The sequence below is a fragment of the Rhipicephalus microplus genome, chromosome 2, assembly GCF_043290135.1.
Source record: "Rhipicephalus microplus isolate Deutch F79 chromosome 2, USDA_Rmic, whole genome shotgun sequence".
In the NCBI taxonomy this organism is placed as follows: Eukaryota; Metazoa; Arthropoda; class Arachnida; order Ixodida; family Ixodidae; genus Rhipicephalus; species Rhipicephalus microplus.
In genome coordinates this window covers 77,632,651-77,656,623 of record NC_134701.1, presented here as the reverse complement: position 1 = coordinate 77,656,623, position 23,973 = coordinate 77,632,651, and the positions used below count along the sequence as shown (strand labels likewise).

The 23,973-nt window shown below is 44.1% G+C and overlaps 2 protein-coding genes across 2 annotated transcripts in view; both read left to right on the top strand.

Annotated features, from left to right (window-relative positions):
* The window catches only part of LOC142785022 (uncharacterized), a 28,456-nt gene extending 25,335 nt beyond the window's left edge, over positions 1–3,121 (top strand). The window contains exon 6 of the mRNA XM_075883438.1: positions 2,701–3,121. Within this exon, the coding sequence (XP_075739553.1) occupies positions 2,701–2,990 (290 nt within the window). The 3' untranslated portion in view covers positions 2,991–3,121. The remainder of the gene's footprint in view (positions 1–2,700) is intronic.
* A 4,330-nt stretch (positions 3,122–7,451) lies between these two features.
* The window catches only part of LOC142789991 (uncharacterized), an 84,797-nt gene continuing 68,275 nt past the window's right edge, over positions 7,452–23,973 (top strand). Inside the window, exons 1-3 of the mRNA XM_075885021.1 lie at positions 7,452–7,732; positions 11,853–12,084; positions 19,427–19,595. Of these exons, the coding sequence (XP_075741136.1) occupies positions 7,555–7,732; positions 11,853–12,084; positions 19,427–19,595 (579 nt within the window). The 5' untranslated portion in view covers positions 7,452–7,554. The remainder of the gene's footprint in view (positions 7,733–11,852; positions 12,085–19,426; positions 19,596–23,973) is intronic.

Below are 23,973 nucleotides of genomic sequence, written 5' to 3'. Positions count from 1 at the left end.
ATGTTGTTCCATACGGATACACCTGTAAATTTAAGAGTTAGTTTTCCATAATTGCTACGCACTTTAGGGAGAACGAAATTGTGACAGGCTGAAAACCTGGTGTTATTAGTATTGACAAGATGTCGTGTGGATAGCCCTGAAACACATAGACCATGATAAATGAGGCGGTACATCAATATAGCTAACTTTAGAGTGAACAAAAGATTAATTGGAAGCACGGAAAAATAAATAAAGAGTGGCGTAGAAGGCGATTGAAATGGAGCGAAGGCGATCAGACGTAGTGCCCGTTTCTGAAGATGTAGAAGGGGCTCCAGGTGACTGGCATATGTATTACCCCAGGATGAAATGCAATAGGAAAGATGGCTATGAATATATGCATAGTATAATGATAAAATAATGCGTGACTGAAAATAAGGGCGGGCTTTAATGAGAACATGAATGCCAATAGAAGCTTTTTTTAATATTGAGAGTACATGATAGTTATATTTTAAATGCTTGTCTAGTATTACGCCTAAGAACTTCACATGATCCGATACGGAAATAATATGGTTGTTAAGAGATACGGAAACTGGTGAGGGAAATGTGTTCTGTGCGGATGAAAACACTACAAATGTAGTTTTAGAGGGATTCATATAAAGACCATGGAGTTTTCTATATATACATTAGAGAAAACTCTGGCGCTTGGGTCTATGGGAGCTGCAAGGCACGGCGCTTCTTTCAGCATGGGAATGATGGGTAGTACATTAATTTGTCTAATCTTCGTACTTCGGCCTCCGGGTGTGTTTGTGTGGCTTGGAGCTGTTTTATCGCGAAACTAAAATCAGCAAATGTTCAGCGCTTGCGCTTTACTATCTTGTTCTTTTAGACTTACCATTTCAAATCAGGTCACGAAAATCAAAAGGTTTCGTTCTTTCCTTTGAAACAAAAATGACAAACAGCAATGAACGATGCCAAATGTGCGACTTGCCGCCCGCAAGTACGAAGTCTAAACATATACGTGTGCTACGTATTATTACCATGTTATTTGAACAATCACAGGGCCAGAGTACCCTCTAGTTAATTTTAGGAAACTTTATGCTCTTTGACAGACTAGTTATGTGCATGCAGACTGGCTGTTAGAAGGCCAGCAATATTGATTGTGTGCATTCGAGTGATTCTTTCAACAGTAGGTGACACTGTACGTATTGTGCTCACCCCGCTTACTACGAGGTGAGATTACAGACACCATGAAAATTTATTAGCTCCTCTAACTGGCCATACTCTTTTAAGTTATTTTTCGGCAGAGTTACAACAGATCGAATACAAGACTAATGATGGTACTACTTTGTATAACACTTGAGCTTGTTGATATCGTATACATATTGCTTCAGCTTCTGAGAGAAAGAATTTGTAAGACACATTTCTTTCTTTCCAGACTACACGGTTTGTCGTACATATCTCTTAGCAGATGTTTAACCTGCACAGTGGAATTCACACTGCAAAAGGGTTGCATGCCATTGCTTTATCTGTGCACAGTGAATTCAATGTACACGATATATTATTTTCATTAAGTGAAAGCCTCTTTGTTTTCTTTGTTGCATTTCACTAAGGGAGCATTGCAAATAGTTCTCTCCGCAGCTCACCTGACGGCAACTTATACCGAAATTTTTGTTGTGATATACTAGGTGTGTAACATTCGGCTCCTTCACAATCTTTGTATTACTCTCTCTGACCACTCTAATGTGTCATGAGCTCGTGCAAGTATAAATGGGCACAAATAGTTGTGAAACATCTATGAGTAGACTGGTCCACAGGAAGTGACCACACTTCACATCGCGTTTTGTAATTGTGATGATTTGAGCAATCGCAAATGATTGAATACCGGATACACCAATGCAAAAATTCCTGTCTTGCTGTGTCACTAACATGTACTAACGAACTTGAGGTACAAACATACACGTAACAAGCTAGCGCTCATTTTTGTACACTTCCTTGTCCCTTGTTATCTGACTGTGCTGCGTGATCCTAGCATGAACATCGCACGGAGTTAAGGTGGCCACAGGCTTACTTCACAAGTATTAGAAGCATTACATCGCAGCTTTGTTAACTTACTCATACCACAGAGTGCGGTTACGAAGTGCTTAGTGAAGGATTTGAGTGTGGTTTGGTGATCATGGGTGTTGGTACGTGAAAAAGCTTTAATTATTTATAAGCGAGAATCATTCAGTGTGCAGCGGTGGAACTTCCAATATCTTCATGTTGAATTTCTGAAGAAGAAGATGCGCCCACAAACAGCAGCATAACCAATACTCGGCTCGTGTTTTAGATCGCTGCTGTGCCTTTGGACGGTCCTGAACGCTGCCTTGCTGCTGACAACCATTACGTTCTTGAAGAACCAGTAAACCTTATTACATTTGGTAAAGGTGAGAACAGGTTTATTGATAGTTAAAAGACGTAATGGTTTTCAGCGGCAAGGCAGTGTGCAGAATCGTTCAGAGACACAGCAGCAACCCAAAACACAAGCCGAGCGTTGGTATGCTGCTGGACAGAGGAGCACCTTTTTTTCCACAAATGTTATGCTTCATTGTGTAATGGGCCCTCGCAGAACTACTTGTAAATGTATCAGAGATTGGAGAAGCTTATTGTTTGCTTTGTTCGGTTATGCTTCGTACTCTTCTAGCGTGCATTCGAGTTTTCATTATTGTAACAATTTCTTTGCAGCGTACCCAAAAGAAGATTTCGCCAATACCGTCGAAGAAATCTACGGTGGCCGTGGGGATTATGGTGGTAGTGGCCACGATGGCCGAGATGACGCTAGCGATGCTGCCCGGGCCACTATCAGTGGTGGCGGTGGGGATGCCAGCGACGTCGTGAAGACCACTGGAAGCGATTCGAACACGCCGCCACCTCTCAGGAGTAGAACGCCTTTCGCCAATGATTCAAACACGCCACCGCCCCTCAGGAGCAGAAAACCTATCACAAGTGGTGAGCGCCTCATCGAAGGACATTGAAGTGAAATATTGAAAGCACTGAAATTGAAAATTTGAGTTTTGGGAACTCTGATGCCCTTAACTTGATGATCATAGGCTGAATAAATAGGTAGAAAACCAAGGTCAAAGTTTTTATTCAAATCGACGATTTTTACGTGAGACGTCGAGTATTTTAAAGCGTACTTGTATTTTGCGGCGGTGTGTGAATAGCGAGTTTTAAAAGTAAATTGAATAGTGACCCTATAGCGATGACACCGAATCGAATACGAATATGAACCAAACACCATTAGAAAAATTTTCTAATTTAACGCCAACAATTTTCGAAGCATGCCCTAGAACCGTGTGCTGACAATTTTTGAAAGAAGTCCTAAACAATTTTTTCAAAAGAAATATTTACATCCCTCATGAAAGGGCAGTTACCGTTACCTTTAGCGAACCACAATACTACTACACTTTAAACCGACCAGGAACTACAACCTTTCGAATATTTTTTAACTTCTTACAGAAATGCAGCTGTGATTATGTAGAGGTACTCTGTGATCAGTTCTCAAAGCTTACCATTAAAAATATTTCTATGAGCTAACGTCCCGATTCTCGTAGGGAACATAAGTTGATTGCTGACACCATTGCTTAGGTGGCACTGCAAGTTTTAATCAAAACGTCTTCATTCTGTGATCATTGTGGCATCAAAGATGCCGTAAGTATACATGGGCTGCTTGCATCTGCATTTTTCCATGATGAAAATGAAAAAAAAATTATATCTCACTGTTCCCACGTTTTGTCCTTTTGGTAGTTTTTCGTCTCAGGAGATTATTTGAAAACAATCAAAAGATACTCGCTAATTGAAATAGGCGCTACTCAATTTGAATTACGAATTGAAAAGTGAATAGTTCAATTTGTCATTCAAAATTTTCGAACATTGGCACACGCTTCATATACTTTAGTTACATTGGTGCAATTGAATGTTCTCTAACTTCGTATGCCAAGACATTATTCCGAAGTTTTATTTTTGGTGCGAGATTTTCAAAGTGGTGTCATCTTTTACATTGTCTTTTCTCGCTTGCCATCCCTATGCTTTGGAGTAAGCATAGGGATTTTGAAATTTCGAAAGTGTAATTTACTAGCATGAGAAAAACAGCTCATCGTCGTAGCGTCCTTTTAATGCATTTCTCTCAGGCCACAGTCACACGAGATGCCCCGGCCATTAAGATGAGCCCCCTTCGTGATGGCCACTTTGTGCCTAATTGAGAAATAGAATACTGTACTTTTCCCGCCTGGTGTTCCAAAACGTGCACCTAAACCTATGTGTACGCTCCCCATGGCAAGCATCTCATGCACATCTAATGGCAATATAGTAAGAGTGCATGAGCAAGAGAAATCAATTGAAAACATTGTGAAACACGCGTGAGTGTCAGTTAGCAGACGTTTCCGGTTTTCCACAATACGCAAAAGCGTAGCGGAGCGCCGGATAGTATATGCGCTCTAGCTCACTTCATATCAAGTGGCGCCCACTGTGCAGGATAAAAAACAAAGCCAGCTAACACGTAGTCTAGGTCTTCCGAAATTCCAGAAGCGCTGGCCACCACTGTGGTCTACAACATCAATAAATTCATAAACATTTGATAAAAGGGGGTATGAATAAAATCATTGTGTGGTTGTCAATTTTTAAATACAAAGCTATAAGCATTAGGTTTGAGTCAACGAGCTACAGCGCACATGATGATTGATATGTGTGGTTTAACGTCCGAAAACCACCATATAATTATGATAGCCGCCATCGAGGGGGGCTCCGGGAATTTTGACCACCTGGGGTTCTTTAACGTGTGCCCAAATCTAAGCACACGGGCCTACAACATTTCCGCCTTCATCGAAATTTAAGCCCCCGCAGCCGGAATTCCATTCCGCGACTTGCGGGTCAGCATCCGAGTACCTTAGTCACTAGACCGCCGCGGCGGGGCATCTAGAGCGCAAAGCACTGCCACTAAACAGAGAGGAGGTGGAGCACAATGGCTTTCGAAGTTGTAGCCACGTTTCGCTGCTGTTTATATGCGTCTAAAACTATGCTTTAAGGCGTGCGCAAGTGCAGTTTACAACCTGTTCTCCACTATACGCAAATCATTTTCTCGTAGAGTGGAATAATGGCACACAAAGTTGCTCTATAATGTCAAGGGTAATGTCAAAACTATAACAAAAACTAAGCAGCACGCTCGTATGTGATGCCAAGGCGCGAAAAGCAGTCGTCAATCACGAGGAAGCTCCTTGTGTCAAGTTGATGAATGCACAACTTTTTGTAGCTCTCAAAGAGAACATTCACATTGACGTCCACATGAGGATGCTTCCATGGTGGTAACATTTGCACTGCTCCGTCCTGATTAGCCGCTTTTGTCTGTTTTAACATCCCATTCTCTGAAATAGACGCGTTCACCTGGACGTCCAAGTCGATCATGACATGCGCCCTGCTAGTGAGACTTGCTCACTAGCAGGGCACATGTCCGGAGACTAAACAGGCAAACCTTGTTCCCAGTGATTTTGAACAGCTAGCCAACGCAGTTTTTTTCAATGAAGCGGGCCTTAAAAAAAAACTCCGACGAATTTTAAACCATACTGCGATAGCACTGTTTTCAAATAGTAATAACAGCAGTCCTGCAACAGCTACGCTAGTTTATTGTGTGCAGACACTCGTCTTTTTTGTTATATTATTAAGTGATGAACGATGATTCACAGACACCAAAACAGGCAACCGCTTCCTCTTCCATGGTGGCTATCCGTATCTGATGGCTTCGCCAAATCAAGTACACACCAGCGTGGCTGGCCAGAGTGTAAACACAACTCCCTTGCCTTCTCTGCGCACGAAAAGCAAACTGGCATTCTCATCCCATGCGGAAGAGAGCTGTGCCAGCTCGTCTGTACTCAGCAGTGAGAATGTCTGCAATGATTGCGGCAACACCTTTTGATTTCGACCCGCCGACAAGTGAAGCATCCGACGTGCGCCGAATCGATCTCGTCGTTGCAAAGTATTGCACATGCTTACCGCACTGGTCACTTGGTCCCGGAAAAGGAATAGGCAGTCCTCCAGCCAGTCGTAAGCTTCGCACCCCGGCACCGCGATGCCACCCCGAAAGCCATCCTGTGCCCACTTGAAACGGGGGGTCGTCTGTCGGCACTGGGGATCGAACCCGGTACTTCCAGTAGTTAAAGCTGCCGTGACGACTGAATTTTTTATGGAGGTGAAAATACTTGAGGGTCGTGGGCTTAGATTTAGGTGCACGTTTAAGAAGCTAAGTTGGTGGAATTTTTCAGAGCTCTCCACTACGGCGTCTTTCATAATGATGTGGTGGTTTTGGGACGTTAAACTCCAATATTTCCAATCAGTAGCTCAAGTAGACGCGTAAGTCTTTCACCACCGCTGTGGTTACCACCGTATTCAAACACGCTCTTTGACATGCCACCACCTTCGATGCAGCACAAACGACCTCAAACAAGCTGCTTTAGGGGTTGGCAAGACCGCCAAACGTATAAACACATTTCAAACGCGCAGGTTGAAGGCGGTGGTAAGTTAAGTTCAGGTCAAGGAGCGTTTCTCATTTTAGGATTCAGTGTAAGACCCGACGCCAACCACGGCTACACGTTGTATGCAGCTCACAAAAGGAACTGTGTCCGCGTCGCCTTCGCTTCGTAGAAGAAAGCGCGCAATGCATTCGTACGTTGGGCAAGGTGGGTTTTGAAGAAGAGTAGGCGCTTGCGTCACATTCACAAGGTGACCCGCATTTACAAGTCTGTATCCATAATTAGCTACTATTTTTTAAAATTTCTTTTTTAAAAAATTACTTACGGCTGTAAAGTTTCCCATGCATCACTGCGGTGCTTCTCGGAGCACACGTTTGAAGTTTTATTGGAATCGGCAAATAGCGAAAACTTGACCGAGTTTGCCTTTAACAATGGGTTATGTAGCAAGTTCGGCTAGTAGTGATATCGGTCAACAGCAAGGGGATCAACCCAGTCGAGAGGAAATATTGTAAACACTCATTGTGCTAGGTCATATCTATATTACATTTCTGGCTGTCAACTTTGAATATATTGGTGTTTGGACGTCATCACAGGGAGTTTTGAGCATGAAAACATATTTTAGGCCTCAAGACAAGCTTAGCATACGACCTTTGCTGGACGTTTTTGCGCAGTTGCTTGAACCGTTCTGTTTGCCTCTTGCTCGCTATTGGCAAAACACATTGACTTCTGAGGAACGGAGATGCATAAGCACGCTTTAGTCATATGACGCTCTGTGACAGATGTCACTGCAGATTGAAATGTTTAAACCTAGGCAAGAAATCTAGTTGGTAGTGGTTCAGTTCCACCAAAATTATTCATACACATTCGAAGAACGCCGTAAAGAAGAAGCTACAAGAGTGGAATTCAACGGTCCCTGCATATTTCTGTTTGACTACTGCCAATTCATATATCATAAGGATTGTGCAATGAAAGTAAACAGTGTAATGGGCAGACATCAAATTGCTGCTAACATATCAAGCTAAGAAGACGTTGTCACCCGCCAGTCAGTTATATGAAATGATTTCACACCAGTATTGAAATGCTTTTGTCTCAACGGCATTTTTCCCTTTTTACGCCTTTAGTAGCTCCAGTTCAGAGTGTCTCTCAAGCGTGGACAACTACTGCTGAAATACCAACGTCTGCGACGCACCCGATTACCACTACTCCTGCTACCACCACTTTGACAACGAGAGCACCAACCGTTGACCCGAATACTAGTGAGTGACTGTAGAGCCAGGTTGTACGAGACAGACACGCGTTTTCAGTAGCAACGTCTACCTTATTCTGTCAACCAGATAGTCGAAAATAGAGAAGGTGCACGCAGTACACCGGAAGTGGCGAGAGTGAAAGAGACGAAGGAGAAACAGAAAGCAGAGCAGCACGTCAGCACGTTGCTTGGAATGCTGCCCCGCAGGGTTTTTATGACCTCGGGGATGCGCGGTGGCAGCCGCGTCGTGTCGCTCTACGATCAACGCTACTTGAGTTGCGCGTATGCTTTTGTTATGTTGTATTACAGTGTGAATGAAGCGCTGTGCCAGGTGGTAGAATCACTGCTTATTCTCTTCTGGTTTTTGTAACACATACCAAAGCTCTTGATTCCGTCATATCATATGTATTGTGGGAATCGAGTTTGTGGGAAACACTAGGCGAGTAGTTTCCTGGCTTAGAGCCAAGTACTATGGATGTCTTTGTGTATTTTTAGTAGCCCTGGGCATATTGTGGCGTTACCAGAAACTGGAGTAATAAGGGTAGGTCTTTGACGGACGTAGCGAATGCGCTCACGTTTTAGTGTGGACATGAGGTTAGTCGAAATCACGTGCAAGCAGCTTTCGTAGGCCTATTTTCGTGCACATGAACAAGACTAGACAAGCGAGTGCCTACTCGACGCACTACACATGGAACGTTTATTGCATTCCTTTAGGCACAGAGCTAATGCTGTTATTGCAATTTACTATACCAGCACCACCAGCTCAATTATTTTGAGGTAACCATTGATTTTATGTGGTTATCTAGAGTCTGTACTGCGTGATGCTTGGCTTATGGTGACTGCAACAAGTTGCTCAGCGTGTGTCTGCTACACGAAAATGCCGACTAATACAAACGTTATTCCTTTGCCTTGTTTAACTCACTGAAAGTGTCTTTAGAGCCTTCAATTTAACACGGCATAGTTAAAGAGCTACTGGCACACAAATCATGCTGTCGGCGTTGGCATCGACTGCGTTGGTTGTGAGCAAGACATATTCTTGTGAGCTCGTGAGGCATTGCTAGGCATCGCTTACAAGCTAAAAGTATACATGGGGCAAATAAACAAGACATTAAGTTGCTCGGCTCGTCGTATATTCGATCACTGGTCTTCTGCGTAGTAAAAAGATGTTTTTTATCCCTGGTAGTCCATGAAAACTGCGTCAAAAAACAACCCTATGCAGGTGTTGTGTGGTGCGAGTAGTTTTTTTAACAGGTGAAATATGTCACAGAAGCACAATGGTACCTGGCGTGACAACCCGTAATACGCTAAACGAGGTTGTCGCCTAAAAGCCCACCTATTGCATAAATAATCATAATTACCAGCAACAGCATAGAAAATGCCAGGCCTGTGCGGAAAGCGCAGCACAGTCACAGTGAGAGCTGAAAGAGCAGTATTTCTAAATGCCGCGAGTAGTTCATTTATTTCCGACATAATATATTGTGCTCCAGTGGACACTTCGCACGTGTACTTGCAGTATACATGTATTTTAAGCATTTCAAACTGTGAATATTAAACAAACAGGCGGTATCACTAAAGTTACGTGCACTGCACTTAAAGATATTCGAACTCACTTGAATTGGCTGCAGAATTTTTCGAAAGCTCAGCTCCAACTGGTTCCAAGAGTGCTTGGCAATGCTGCCGAAGAATTATCAGCATGCTTATAAAAATAATCAAGCTTTAATGCGCTCAGTGCCATTGCAGAGGTGCAGTTCTTACGGCTCACGACTACTTACGCGAGGGACGTAGTTGCGAACCAGGATGTGGTGGTCGCATTTTGGTGCAAGGTTACCATTTATTTATTTGCACCTTGAATAGTGACCATCATTTCCCGAGCCTTCCACTCCAATGTTATTCCTACTTATCTTGTCGTCTTGGTACGCAACATCACAGGAATCGTTATTATAATACTTATTTCAGCTTGAGATATGCACCCACTTAAATAATAGAAGAACGTAGGCGGGTTAGTTTGCTAATGCATCTGAATCTTGCTAACGTTACCAAACAGAACCGGTGGCGTTAGATACGAGATTGTTCCAAAAGTAAGGTTCCCATATTTTTGTACAAATATAAAACATTCTTCATTGTAACAAAGTGACACATCGTTGAATACCTTACATTGTTGCCTACTTTTCAGCATAGTTTCGATTTTTTCAACGCACTTTAGAAGACGGTGTTCCAGCTTTTGTATTTTTAATTCGAAGACGTCTCCCGCAAACCTGTTGATGTTTGCGTTAGCTCTGCTAGTATTTGACTGTTGCTCTTGAAGGGCAGTGGCGGTGATCCAAGAAGACGCCACTGACGACGTTATTGTTTTGTTTCGGGGTGTAATGAAACACACACTTTCTATCTCCAGTGGCAATAGAGTTGAACAATTTATCTTTGTTGCCTCCTGCAAGAAGATGATGTTGCTTCTCTGCCACAAAAAGAACTTGCTTCCCTGCACCATTTGTGGACTAGCTGAAGGAGCATTAACCCTTCTCCTTAAACTCCGTCATTTGCCCAATATCTTGACGGGCAATTACTTCCGTCCATGGAGAAAATGAATTAGGGCTCGAACTTCGCAATTGGTGGGAGTGCTGATCAACATTTCTATCTCTGACGGCTGCCAAGTGAAGACTGTCCGGCACAGCAAATCGCGCGAGAGTAGGCTTGAGAAGGGGAGCCACTGTTCATGGCAGTATTCGCTGATTTAGCCTTGCACCTTCTCTCGATGCTGTAGGTCATTGGGAACCTTACTTTTGGTACAACCGTCACACCATGCAAGAGCGAGATCTATGTTGGGGAAAGCAGCCATGGTATATACAAACACATGCTACTCTAAGCAAAGTTAAATAGTGCTAAAGGAAGTATTTGTCAGAGAGAAAATGCAACCTGAACTCTCACTCTCTGCAGGTTTGCGAAAAGTTACTATCACACGGTACCAACAAATTCCATCGCAATGAACTCGGGATGATCGGTGAATTATAATACTATCCTTCTTTGTAACAACAGCAATCAAACTGTGGTTTTGTGCAGAAGCTGCATCATTAGGAAAATCGTGGTGTTTGTGGATAGAGGGATTGCGCACGCCCACTTGACTTAATTCCATAAATCCCGGCTCCAAAATCAGGTGTTACGCAAACAGGAAGTATTACTGACGTTACGTGCTCTGCACTTCAACACACTCACACTCTCTGGAAGGGCTGCAGCATTATGCACAGACAATTTGCACAATATGCACTTCCGTTGCAATTGTAACGTGTGACTGTGCTATACCTACGGTATTAGCCTTGAGGTGTTGAGCTGCATAGACTTAAGAACACTAACAGGAATCTAATAGCGCCAACAGTACGTAAAATTGTTAGCAACACGCTTACGTTCCAGAACAATAAGCTCTACGCTCAACAAGACCAGTTATATGAATGCCATTTATTGACGCATAAGCAATATAATAAGTTAGTTGTTACTTGCTCCTTGTTCTATACGTTGCCAAAAGAGACGTCTGTTAAGAGGCTGGCACATTCGCCACATTCTCCTACGTTCAATATAGATTTATTTCCTATTGTGCTTGTGAAGCCTATCGAGCTGACATGAACAGGGCGCTGTGTTTTTCGTATGGAACTTTGTCTATAATTAAAGAAATACAGGCCGCGTTTTATTTTCATCAGTGTGAAACTTTGGCATGTATTAGCGTAAATAATATATTTCATGAGAATCTGGTTTGCGCAATTTCACTAATGTGTCTTATATCGCTTTCAATTCTGGTGGGTTTTTGCATTGATATGAGAAAACATCAAATGAGTTCATCGTTCTGTAGCATAATCTATCTCAATTCCGAGGATTTTTATTTTTTAGCCTGGCTTACCCCATGTCGTATTTCTTTTTACGGGACTAATCAAAATTTGCCTATTGAATGGTTCGTGGCCATTCTGGGTGCGACGAAAAATTGTCCCTTAACACATTGACGATTGTGTTTCCAGCGAGTTCCAAAAATAAACTTCGGCGTAGTTACACGTCAGAACTTGGCATGCAAATCAGGTCGTATACTTTTTTGTGTACGGTGCTTATTTCTTACATGTTCCCGAGTACCGCTCTTTCCTTTTCTGCTGCAGAGCGACCACTACCTTTGGGCTCCCTTATCTGCACCGTACAAACCCCATTTGCTGTCACTTTCCGCCACGTCCCACCTGACGGTATGTGTTCGATAATTCTGGCCTACCCGTTTTATACCTATCTCGGAGTGACCCTAGACCCAGAATACTACGAGCATGATGGTGTCCAGAATATTTTGGACGTCGCAGCGCAGCAGAAGCACACAGAATATGGCATCGGCATTGACTTTGAGTAAGTGGTGCTACTGTTACAAAATTAAAACGCACTGTAATGTCGCATATTGTTCGCTGAGGCACAGGTGGTGACGATGGCACACGTGATGCTACGCACACATCTAACGAACGTTTTGACAAAATACTTTTCGTGCATTGGGCTTTGTCTCGAAGCAAGTCTTTATCTACCTTTATTTTTCTCTGCCAATGAATGGTTGCCGCGTGGCGACTATCATTGTATAATAACAATCATGTTACTCTCATCTTGGGTTGACGATTGCGCGAGCGTAGTGTAAAACCGCTGCGTGGTTGTCAAAATATCCTTCATTGCTAAGAGGTGGGGACTGTCCTTCTTCATAAAGGAAGCAGAACTACTATGGGAAAGCGACACGTGACCATCCTAAAACTTAGTGATAATAACTTCAAGAAATGCATGTATGTCCACCTTGTCACGTGAAAAACTGTGTGGGTATGCGCCAGCGGACTAGTTTTGCTTGAGTCTACTACGTACACTTCGAAGGCCTGACCTTTCTCACGACGAATTCTGCCCTAGGCGACAGAGAGCAGAAGGGAAGACGCCAAAGGAGGTTGTCCGAGTGAGGAAAGCGGAACCACCAACATTAATTTTTCAATTGCTCTTTTCCATTCCCAATGCACTTTCTCTTGAAAACCAGTATTTTTGGAAATAGCGTGGATCACGCTGCCCGAACACCTCTTTGAAAGCAGCACTGCCTGGGAAGCCACAATTCATACCTCTATAATTGCTATAAAGCATACTACATGAGTACTGTTCAAAGTCTAAAGCGATATGGTGCAGGACGATTGTGAACTCTGTTTATTTTAGAGGTATTAGTAATAGACATACATGAAGGTATACCACCGAATGTAGCGTTAAATAACACGAGAAAAGATTTGGTGTATGCAAAGCAACACATAGCCGGTCGACTCGACCGTACACCCAGCATAACCGCATGAAGGGATGGAATTGGCACGAAATTTCCATAATTAACTAAGTGCTAACGCTATGAGCGGCCTCACATATAAAAACACAATGGGATTGAGATAGCACAGGTGAAATAGCTGCAAGTTTGAGAAAACTTTATGGGGTCATTTCAATTGCAAATCGAAAGCTCTTTACTGCGTGATACTTCAATATTCGATTTTGACAATGTACTGTGGCCGTATCAGTGGCGGCCACAGTACATTGTCAAAATCGAATCGGCCGCATAAGTGGCGTCAGCGACTTGCAAAACGTAGTTTCAGTTTCCGCGATCTAAAGAATTGCCTTCGAGATTCTTATTATATACGGTTATATACTTGCTTTCAGCTCTCGCGAAACTAGTCTTCGATATTTGCGCTTTTCCGCCATCGCACTGGCACGGATTCAGCATTATGATTATCGTTGTTTGTTCAAGGAGTTTGCGTAGTTGTGTGTCGGGTTCTTCGCACTGGTTGTTTTGCGTGTACTTTGTTCTTTTCCGCCCACTGTTGGCATCAAAAAACCACATGCATTAACCTCATTTGCGTGGCTGATGCCGTTCCGGCTGCGCCATTCTATCCGTCGGCTTTGTTGAGACTTTGTGCGCCTAGTCCTGCACCAGTGACGAAGCCTGGGAGTCAGTGAAGCAGATTAGTTTTCTTCGACGATGGCTTTCGGGAGTACTTTTGCTCTCGCAAGGGGTTCGACTATCCGCTACAAGCAATTTCGGTCCGACACTATGTCGACAATGATACGTTATGACTCAAACATTCGGACCCATGCAGTGGCCATCTCGCACGGTGTAAGAAAAATAATTTTGATATCCGTGTCTTCTTGCGCAAGTATAGCCAAATGCGATCGCTCACCAGGTGTTAGTCCGGGTTGCACTAGATTTCTGTTACACATTATTTGTTAGAAAAAAGAACTGATAATATTGGAGCTTCTATATAAGAATTAGTCTCAACGTCCAGGACTCAACTGGCTTTAGCCGCCGGCCGGACTTGATTCAGGAGCTTAACAGTACGTTATGATGAGCTAGTTTGTAAATATTAAGTTGGAATACGTGGCGCAAGTTTGCCAATGAGAAGAACGAGAAGAGACAGAAAGAGTGCCAACTCACGTGGGAGTTACTCGAAGCCTTTCACATTAGGAAGAGTGGTGACTCGTGAGTCAGCGCGCCTTTAGTTTGGCTGCATAATAGTGAATTCCAACTGTTGGATCTAGATGTACTTTAGATGATTGCTTCGAATTGTCTGTCAGTCCTTTTTTGCTGTTTTTGTTCCTCGCATTTTTCGCGCAGGCTTGGTTGTGTTTGGGTTTTTTTTTGACATCCTTACATCAGGCATTTCTGTTTGTTGCTATTTCCCAGATATAATGATTGCAATAAATGTTTATTACATCATCAAAATATTCATGCCTACACGTGCGGGGAACGAAATGTGCTGCGCATGTCCTCCAAGGGCCTATATATTGTGAATGCTTCATGCAAATAAACTTAGTTGTGAGTTGGCGCTCTTTCTGTCTCTTCTCGTTCTTATTGGCAATCTAACTTGTGCCACATATTTCAACTTGATCCAGGAGCGCGAGCTGCACTCCTTGGTTCGAGCTTGTGAATTTTACCTCTCACAGATCCAGACTACGTGGTAAATGTTTCCAGAGAGAGTTTTCTAAACCACAAGGTCTAGGATCACACACCCCGCCCCCCAAGATATCGTACATAGTCGGGCTACTGCCGCGCAGTGGACACATTTATGAACAGGATTTGACTCACCAAGTGCTTGAAATATTTGTGGTGCTGTTCGGGTGCGAGTAAACATACAAAACGGTGCTATGCGTTTTTTAAAGTAATTATTGTCCGAAAATTTCAAATAGCCTAAACATCTTATCGTTTTTCCTGTTTCACCGATCTTTCTTTTTCAGGCTATCACGTTGTTTCCTTCAGTGCCATCAAATGCATACTAACGGTGTTTTACTGAAGTTGCATGAATGGCGAGATTATAGTTTGGCGCGAGGAGAAATGAGATGCTAACTTTCAATGTGTTCATTACCTGCCATTCTATATCGCAAAAATACTCTATTTTTCCGTCACTTTTGCAAAACTATCCTCTCAACAGCCCGCTAGTACCTTGCTCACCATGACTTCAATATCGGAGGAATTTTATGACGACCCCGACGACAGGCCACTTATGTTTTTACAAACCCTACGGTCTCGTCAAAATTCACTGCTTGTGGCCTGGCCTCTCGACTGAGGCTTCCATGTACGTCAACTCCTGTCGATCATGCAGCAAGAAAAACGTTCGACATCTCTTGCCGCTGGTCTTTTACAATGTCTCACGTGCCCATCCACTTTCTCCGAGTTCGTGTGCATAGATTTATACGGACCCCTTTCGCTTGTACCCGCTGGTCCCCGCAGGATTGTTACTGCAGTGGACCATCTTACTCGCTACGCTGATACAGCAGCTCTTCTTTTTGGTGGTGGTTTAGAAGTCGCTGGCTTTGTCCTGCGTGTCATTATCTTGTGGCATAGAAACTCGCGTGTTCTCTTTCGTGACCATGGCTAAACATCGCCTATTCATGTCCTCGCTTAAGTACTACAAGCCTGTGACACGATTGATAAGGCCAACTCGGCGCATAATCCGCAACGAAATGGTCCCACCTAGCGTTTTCATCTAACTCCGTCAGACACGATTTCTGATCGTTAGGATTGAAGGCGAAAAGCCACCATATATTTATGAGAGATGCCATAGTGGAGAGCTCTGCAAATTTTGACCACCTGTTTTTTTTTTTCAAATTGCGCCTACATCTAAGCACACGATTCACCTTTCTTATGTGAAAGGCTTTGAGTAACTCCCGCGTGAGTTGGTGCTCTTTTTGTGGCGGCCGCATTTTCGCCTCCATCGAAAATTTGGCCACCGAAGGCGGGATGCGATCCCACCACCTGCGGTTGACAGCCTAGTGCCATAGCCACTAGACCACCATGGCGGGTCAGACGTGATCTGTGTGTATGTTCAGCCCAATCGCAAGTACAAGGACATATTACTACCTTTTGACATATTTGCCTGCAATACTGTCATTGCATGCACGACAAATTACAGCCTGTTTTTGCTCGTGTATGGCATTGCACCTTTTTTGTTCTGGAAACCAGCTTCTTATCTTCGGCCCTTCCTGGAGAGTTCGCAACCCGCGTCACCTGCTGTCGTACAATCGCCTACGCCAACACATCTACCATTCAGGCCGAAAGGAAAGTTATTTGCGATGCGATGAGTTGTGTCATTTCACCCAGCCTACGACGTACTCTTTTGGACGCTTCTTAGCACACTGAGGCTCTGTGAAAAATTTGTTCACTGTTGCCTAGGTCCTTACACCATGCTTGAACAAATATCGGCTGTGCTTTATCGCATCGCTCGTGTAAGTTTCACTCTGACCGCTACCGGCGCGGTGCTGAGATCGCCCATGTCTTGCATGAAGTCCTATATCCGGCGCTTATACCTTTACTTAAGGTACAGCTAGCTATGTGCTTTCGTAACGAGGAAAAGTAGTGTGAGTACTGACTGTGTAGCTCGTAATCTTCACCTGTGCACAAAAGTATTCGTAATGATCACCATTGTTATTTGGCGCTGCTGTCCGGTTTTTTGGCTTGCGCGCCTGTGTTGTAAATTCAACAATTGTTTCGTCGTACCTGACGTCGTCGCACACAACTAAGCAAATCAGAGGCGATCAGGACTCTTGGTACAACCTCTTGTTAAGGCAATGGCACGCCCGCACGTTAATGCTTTGCGTGACTAAATACGTAAATTATCACATGAACACCCATCCAGCTTATCACTCCCTGCTTGAAAATATGAAAACTGTCAACATTAACCGGCGCTATAATAATTATTTTCGCTGCGTAGGAGATAGGCTTTCCAGCACGCTGCTTGCTGCACAGCACTTATTTTATTGCAGTAGTAATTATATGGACACTCTCCCTGAATTTCGTCACCGGCGTGGGCATCGGCGTGGGCGTCGATGTCATGCACCCTATATATATATAAATATCTGTATAAGTGAAAACGCAAGAAAGAAAAAAAATCCGGAAATAGACTCTGGCGCGTGGAATCGAACGTGGAACTTCCACGTCGTGATTGCGAGGCGTGAAACACTGAGCCACCAAGGGGTGCCTTTTTCAACGTTCAAACGGCAAGCTATTTATGTCGACCACTTATTGCTGTTAGCGAAAATTTAGGAGTGGGGGAACTATCGTGTTTTCAGCATTATCAGCGATATGGCGCAATGAGAATGGAGCAGCTATCATCTTTCACGCGTACTTCGGCCCGCGGAGATGAGAGAAGCGGACGATCTCACGCGCGCCGTTATTTCCCAAAGGGGAGAATCATACGTTTCTTCTGGCGTTGGGCTTGAAATGGAACGATTCTGTTGTGCTTACGGGTCACACAAAGGTCACTGCAATCGTTGCAAAGCCTCAGTTTGCGAAAAAGGCGTACTTCTCAGACACAGGGATTAACAACTGAGACGCTTATTCGCGTTTGTCTGTACCTGTGAGTACGTTTCGTGCATCATTTGTGCGAACTAAACGTGGGGCACGCTTCAATCTGCGTGCCACTCTGGGTATGATCTTCCCATTTGTTGCTGTCACGTTCATTGCTTCGCCTTTGCGGCAAACCTGTGACATTTTTTCCAGCACATACTTGGGGGGGGGGAGGGGAATTGTAAAATTTGATTGATTGATATGTGGGGTTTAGCGTCCCAAAAGTACCATATGATTTTGAGAAACGTCGTAGTGGAGGGCTCCGGAAATTTTCACCCCCTGCAGTTCTTTGACGCGTGGCCAAATTAGAGTACACGAGCCTACAGCCTTTCCGCCTCCATCGGAAATGCAGCCGCCGCAGCTGCGATTTGATCCCGCGACCTGCGAATCAGCAGCCGAGTACTTTAGCCTTCAAGACCACCAATGTGGGGCGAACTATAAAATCTATGCATCAGTGATATTACGACGCAGCCATTCTTTTGAAGGTCTGTTGAGCGGAATGACAACAACAAATAGACGCACTACATGGTGTACTATGTGCGGTACATAACCAATCAGGTTCCATGTTGTTCTAGCGATTACCCGGTGTCAAGTTGCATTAGCACTCTATTACAAAAAAGCAAGTCTTACTATAAGCAACAATGTTTTCCTTTCGAACACTTAGAAATACTACGTTTTATTTATTTCGCCTCTAAGTATACTTACGGGAGGCCCCTACCATACTAAGGTAAAATATAATGCACCTTGCTTCATTTGTAGTGGTAGCCGTAGAACATTATGAGATAGGAGCTTGTTCAGCTTTTAGTGAAAGTATTTATGTTGTCACAAAGCACTGTTTGCATTACGTTTGCTGGCGCTGCCAGGTGCAATACCTTGCACCACCTGCAAACGTAGAAGTGATGCGTCGTTGGTGCTGCGCCGCTCGCGGGTGATATCGCAAAGCGGAGCCGATAGAGTGAAAAGACGTGTGTCGAAAAAACACCTGCTATTGCTACAGCGGGCAGGAGAGTTACTCCGTAAGGTACCTTTGGCAAGCAGAGTTGCGAATGGCTCTCGCTAGGAACCACAGTTATTCAGCAAAGTCGCACTGAATTTTTGTCGCTAATATGCCTACCGTGCCAGGAGATCAATATGTTTTGTGAGTCGTAGACCGAATAATAGAGTTGCTGAATAACTAAGCGACGAATAATTTTACAGCACACTGAATTGACTAGAGTCAAGGCTGTTCGCTGAAGCAGCTGCTTAAAGAAATTCACGAATTCGACCAGGCGTCATCTTTTCCACTACGCATGTTTGCTGGACGCATTAGGAACACAGACGGAAAATTGTGCCACTTAAAGATAAAAACAGTACTTCTTGTTTTTGTGAGATCAGAAGGTATCAAGAGATTAGGCTGCTCCTGCAAGAAATCTTACACAAGCGACGTCGCAGGCTTGGATAAAAACGATCCACCTTTAACATTAGTTCACGAAAATGAATTTCACTTTTGATTGAAAACCACCCTCAGATTAGGCATAAGTTTTGGCGCAATAACCTTGATATCCACTCGGGAATGGTGAAAGATGTTCCGACAAAAGGAACGTTGTTTGCAATCTGACAACAGTGGTAAACTTTTAGAATGATGGGTGCGTTGGTTTGGCGCACCTTATGGCTGCTCCCTACAAAGGAAAATATCACATGCCCCACTGCCTTTGTAGTTAGGCCTGAAGTAATTTCCGCAGTATCTAACACTACTAAGTTAACAGAACCTGATTAGCTCTCTAAATCTCTTCTTGTGACTTAACTTGTGGCGCAAAGGCTTTGCATTTCAAACGGATCGTAATAATACATTATTTCTGTCTCTCTCGTGCTTAGCTTTTGTCGCAACCTCGCCAACATGGAAACACTCGTGATAGATCCAAGAACTAAGACAGCAATGGACCTCTTATGGAGCAAGCGGGTGTACCACTACGGCCAAGTAAACCCTACTGACCATCAGATAGACCTGCAAACTCCCACAACCAATTGTGCGCGAGGCCTAAAGGTTAGTGTCGCGAAGATGTCAATAGCCAGTGCTATACAAAATTATCGTTCACTCCGTACTTTTGCGTTTAATAACAGTTACCAATAATCAAAATTGCCTCACACCTAACACACGTGAAAGCTAACCGACAAGTGGCGACTTTAAAATATGGCTATTTCAGATTTCACTTTTACAGTGACAACTATATTAATTTGATTAGGTGTCATCAATCAGATAAGAGTACATGTCCGTATGTAGAATTTTCGTAACAGTTCAACACCAAAATGTCAAAGCAAAGCAACTACCTAAATTTTCTCTGGATTAACCGGAGCTTTCTAGCAGGCATGAAGGTGAGAGCCTTTTTATCTTGCCCTTCAATAAAGAAGGTCAGGAAACTTGCTGTTTATGACCTTTTTTGAATTCATTTCTTTTACGACGAAGCGTGGGATTCGATGCGATGCGTCAGTCAATGAACATAGCATTTGTTAATGTGTTATTCGCCCCCAAACGTCCCGGTCATTCTGGTGACCATCGCAATTGTATTCGTAAAAAATTATGCTGGTACTCCCAACGCGGGACTATGTTACCAATAGTGCCTTGTGTATGGATATACGAGTGACTAATAGTCAGATGCCTGCTCGTAATAGGTTCATGTGCTACGTGACGCCACCCAGGCTCATAAAGAGGGCGGCACACTCGCCGACATGGCTAGTGGTTGCCCTGACTGACACTCCCACGTTTAAACGCACATATATAACAATAAAAGTGGCTGGGGGATAGCCACGGTGGTAGATCAGTGGTGGAGCATTGAACGCGTTTTTTTAGGTCGCAGGTTCAGTTTCTGCCCACGGCAAGTTATTTTTTCATCTTTACAGCCACTTTATTTTCTTCACATTTACAATACAGTTCGATTTAGAAACTTCCCCTATACTTCCCTTAGTAATATTGTCTGTATATCTCATATATATCTATATATATATATATATATATATATATATACATATACGGGAAAGAAGTGTATACATAAGGGATCGTTTTTCTGTATTTTGACGCAATTATAATGATATCTAACAGACAATAATGCCAAGGAATGTATAGGGGAAGTTATTAGAACAAATGTAGTGTGCATAAGAAGAAAGAAAAGAGGGTGAAAAAATAACCAGCTCATGGCTCATTAGTTTTTTACTCACTTTTCTTTGTTCTTGTGCACATTGTATTTGTTCTAATAACTTCCCCTATACATTCCTTCGCATTATTGTCTGTTAGTGCTCAATATATATATATATATATATATATATATATATATATATATATGTATATATATATATATATATATATATATGTATATATATATATATATATATATATATATATATATATATATATATATATATATATATATATTGTGTTCATCAATGAAATTTTAATTAAAGCTGTGGGGAAACCCCCGGCATAAAATATTTCATGTAGAAAAGTTCTTGGAAGCTCATTCATGACACGTCTATGGAACCGGCAACCCGTTTCTTCACGGCGTCGATAACCACTAGGCCGTAAAGAACACAAAATGGTGAGGTCTGAATCATTCGCCCTTGGGATTATGCATGCCTGTGAAGCCCTTCGACGTTGAAGGGGCGTGGTGACCGTAATCTGAGAAGTTGCGCAAAGTGACAAAGGGCGCGTGAAGAGCGTTGGCCGGCCATTTTTACCACCAAAGTGGGGCACGCAATTTAATGCATACTTTCATTCAAACAAAACTCATTCTTCGCCGTGGTGGTACAAGCGATATATACAATTATCGGCTACGATTCACAAGCCACTGGTTCAGTTCCGGCTACAGTGGTTGTATTTCCACAATGAAAATGACGCGCGGGGTCTGTTCGATGTCAGTGCGGTTTTGACATCAGATAATTGAAGCATCCGGTGCCCTGCACTACACCCTGCCTCATTTGTAGATTGGCTTTGGTGGATAAAACAAGAAATTTTGTTAATAATTGTATGGAGGGACGAAGCAAAGAAAGACCAAGAGCCAGGGAAGCTGTGGGCGATGACTGGTCATCAAACGTCCACGTTGTAGCAGTGTCCGGAATTTAGCAAAGAACTAGAGGATGCGGTTGATGTTTGCCAAATCTGACTGACGACACTCCTCTATGATCACGTCTACTGTAGAAGAGCCCTCACACATGAGCTGATGCGTCATCTGAATCTTCTTCAGCACCTGCACGACCTTCTCACCTTCTATCATGTCGCAGTTGGCCAGGCAGCAGAGAGCCAGCACGTCCTTAATGTAGGAGAGTATATGACTCTGCGGAATATTGGGCACGAAAGGCCACTTTTTTGCGCCAATCTAACAGCTGGCAAGTTTACCAAACACGTCTTCTAACCTTTTTTCCATGCTTTCCAGCTGTTGAGTGGTTCTTGGTTGTTCTCATCGCACACCTTTACTATAATTTTCAAGTAGAGCAACAGATTGACTAGCTGAAGCGGGCACATGGGACCCCATTTGTTAAGTACACTGATGCTTTCTAACACGGCCAACCAACTTTCAATGTCGGTGCCATGGGTGCGGCACGATGTATACCAGCATCCTCAGACGGTACAAAAATGGATGGTGGCGATCAAGCGGTAGATGGAGAAGGTACCCAGCACCTCCACACATGCGTTGCCGGGTTGTCAGAGGTGTTTTACAGGAAACGACACTGGAAAGTGGTTGACCAGCACACTCGTGCACCCGTCAGCTACTCTGGTTCTTCGTTTTCGTTCACTTCATGGTTGGTAGGAATATTGTATGACTTCATCAAAGCTTTACCGACCGCTAAACATACTTCCGCGTACATAGCACCCTGGCAACTGTGCTCCCCACTTCGTTGTGCGCTTCCATGCTCAAGAGCGATTTTGCGAGCAAAAAATATCTCCCACTCGAGCGAACATTTGCGCTACGCGCCAAACAGTTGTTTCTATTCTTAGTTTCTTCTATAGTAGGGTCCAACGACCTCAAGGAGGACGCGCGATGCGTTTGAGAAGCAAGACGTGCCTTACATCTGCTCCAGCCAGAGCCCTATTTTCGTGTGACTACAGCGCTCAAGTCCCTCACCTGATAAGTTAAGCGCTTATAAATGTGAGCGTTTCGCCACCATTATGGACAATCTTCAGTACAAACATCTTCTGAATTGCAGCGACGTTAGAAAATCTGCTTGTCGGCAACGAAACTGCCGCGCCGTGTTCCGCCTCGCCAGAGGCGGCCCTCTTACCAGCAGCATTCAGACGCGACCACAATGGATGTGCAAACGGAAGGCAGAGACAGCGACCCAGTAACGCGTGAACTGGGCAAATGGACTTTTATATTCCGTGCGTAGAAGGGCGAACAGCCAAGCCTAGAAACGCAAGTTCTACCCTCTCACTCATTTTCGCTTCCCGCTAAGCCTAGCGCGTCTCCTGTCGGTGCTCCGGCCGACGCTTCCCTTGTGTCTTTCAAGCCAAGCTACTAGGCTCAACAAACAAAACTTCGCGTGGCACAGGTGGTCGCACTGCGACGTAAACAGATTCCCGGCACCATAAGAGTCGATTTCCGGCCACGAGGAGGACTCGCCTTGAGCAAGGCCATGGCGCAGCCAGTCACACAAGATCTGCAGGTAACCGCTGCTGGCGGAGACCTTGGAGAGCTTCAACTTCGGATACCCCCTACGAATAACACCTTCACGGTCGCTACCTGTCATGAGACCACCGCCCTACACTTCTGCTCAACTCAAGGAATTGGTTCTCCGGAAGAACAGCTACCTTGTCGCCGCCTACATAGCACCGTCATCTGCTGCAGTGCGCGGCGTCATCTAGAGAGCCTACTGGGAGGAAACTTCGGAGCATGTGGTAAAAACCCTTCAGACGCGTAACTCAGACGCTGATATCATCGCTGCCCGCAGAATGGGTAGGACCCTCTCCCTACTGATCGCCTTTGCGCACTGACCAGTACCACACACCATACGCTACATGAGTGGAGTGTATAGGTGCACCCAGTACAAGGGAAGCCCGGAAGCTTGCACAAACTGTCGCCGGCCGGGTCACAGATACGACGTGTGAACCCACCCCAAGAGTGACCACTGCTCAAGAACTGGAGACAAGCATGACCAGCAAGATGGCCCCTCCTGTACCCCAATCGGCAATTTCTGTGGGAGCCAGCACTTCAAAGGCACTGAATTGTGTAAGGTGAGAAACCCTGCCACAAATCAACCCACGACACTCTCTCAGAAGACAACGTTTCCTACCAAAGAGCACATTCCCCAACTCGGCAACACCCACCCATCTACGTCTTCGTGATCCTCCAGAGACGTCCATGCGGACGGAACGACCTCTCAGGACACGAAACTGCAGGCTCTGCGGGAAGAGGTGATGCAGCTCAGGGCAGCCT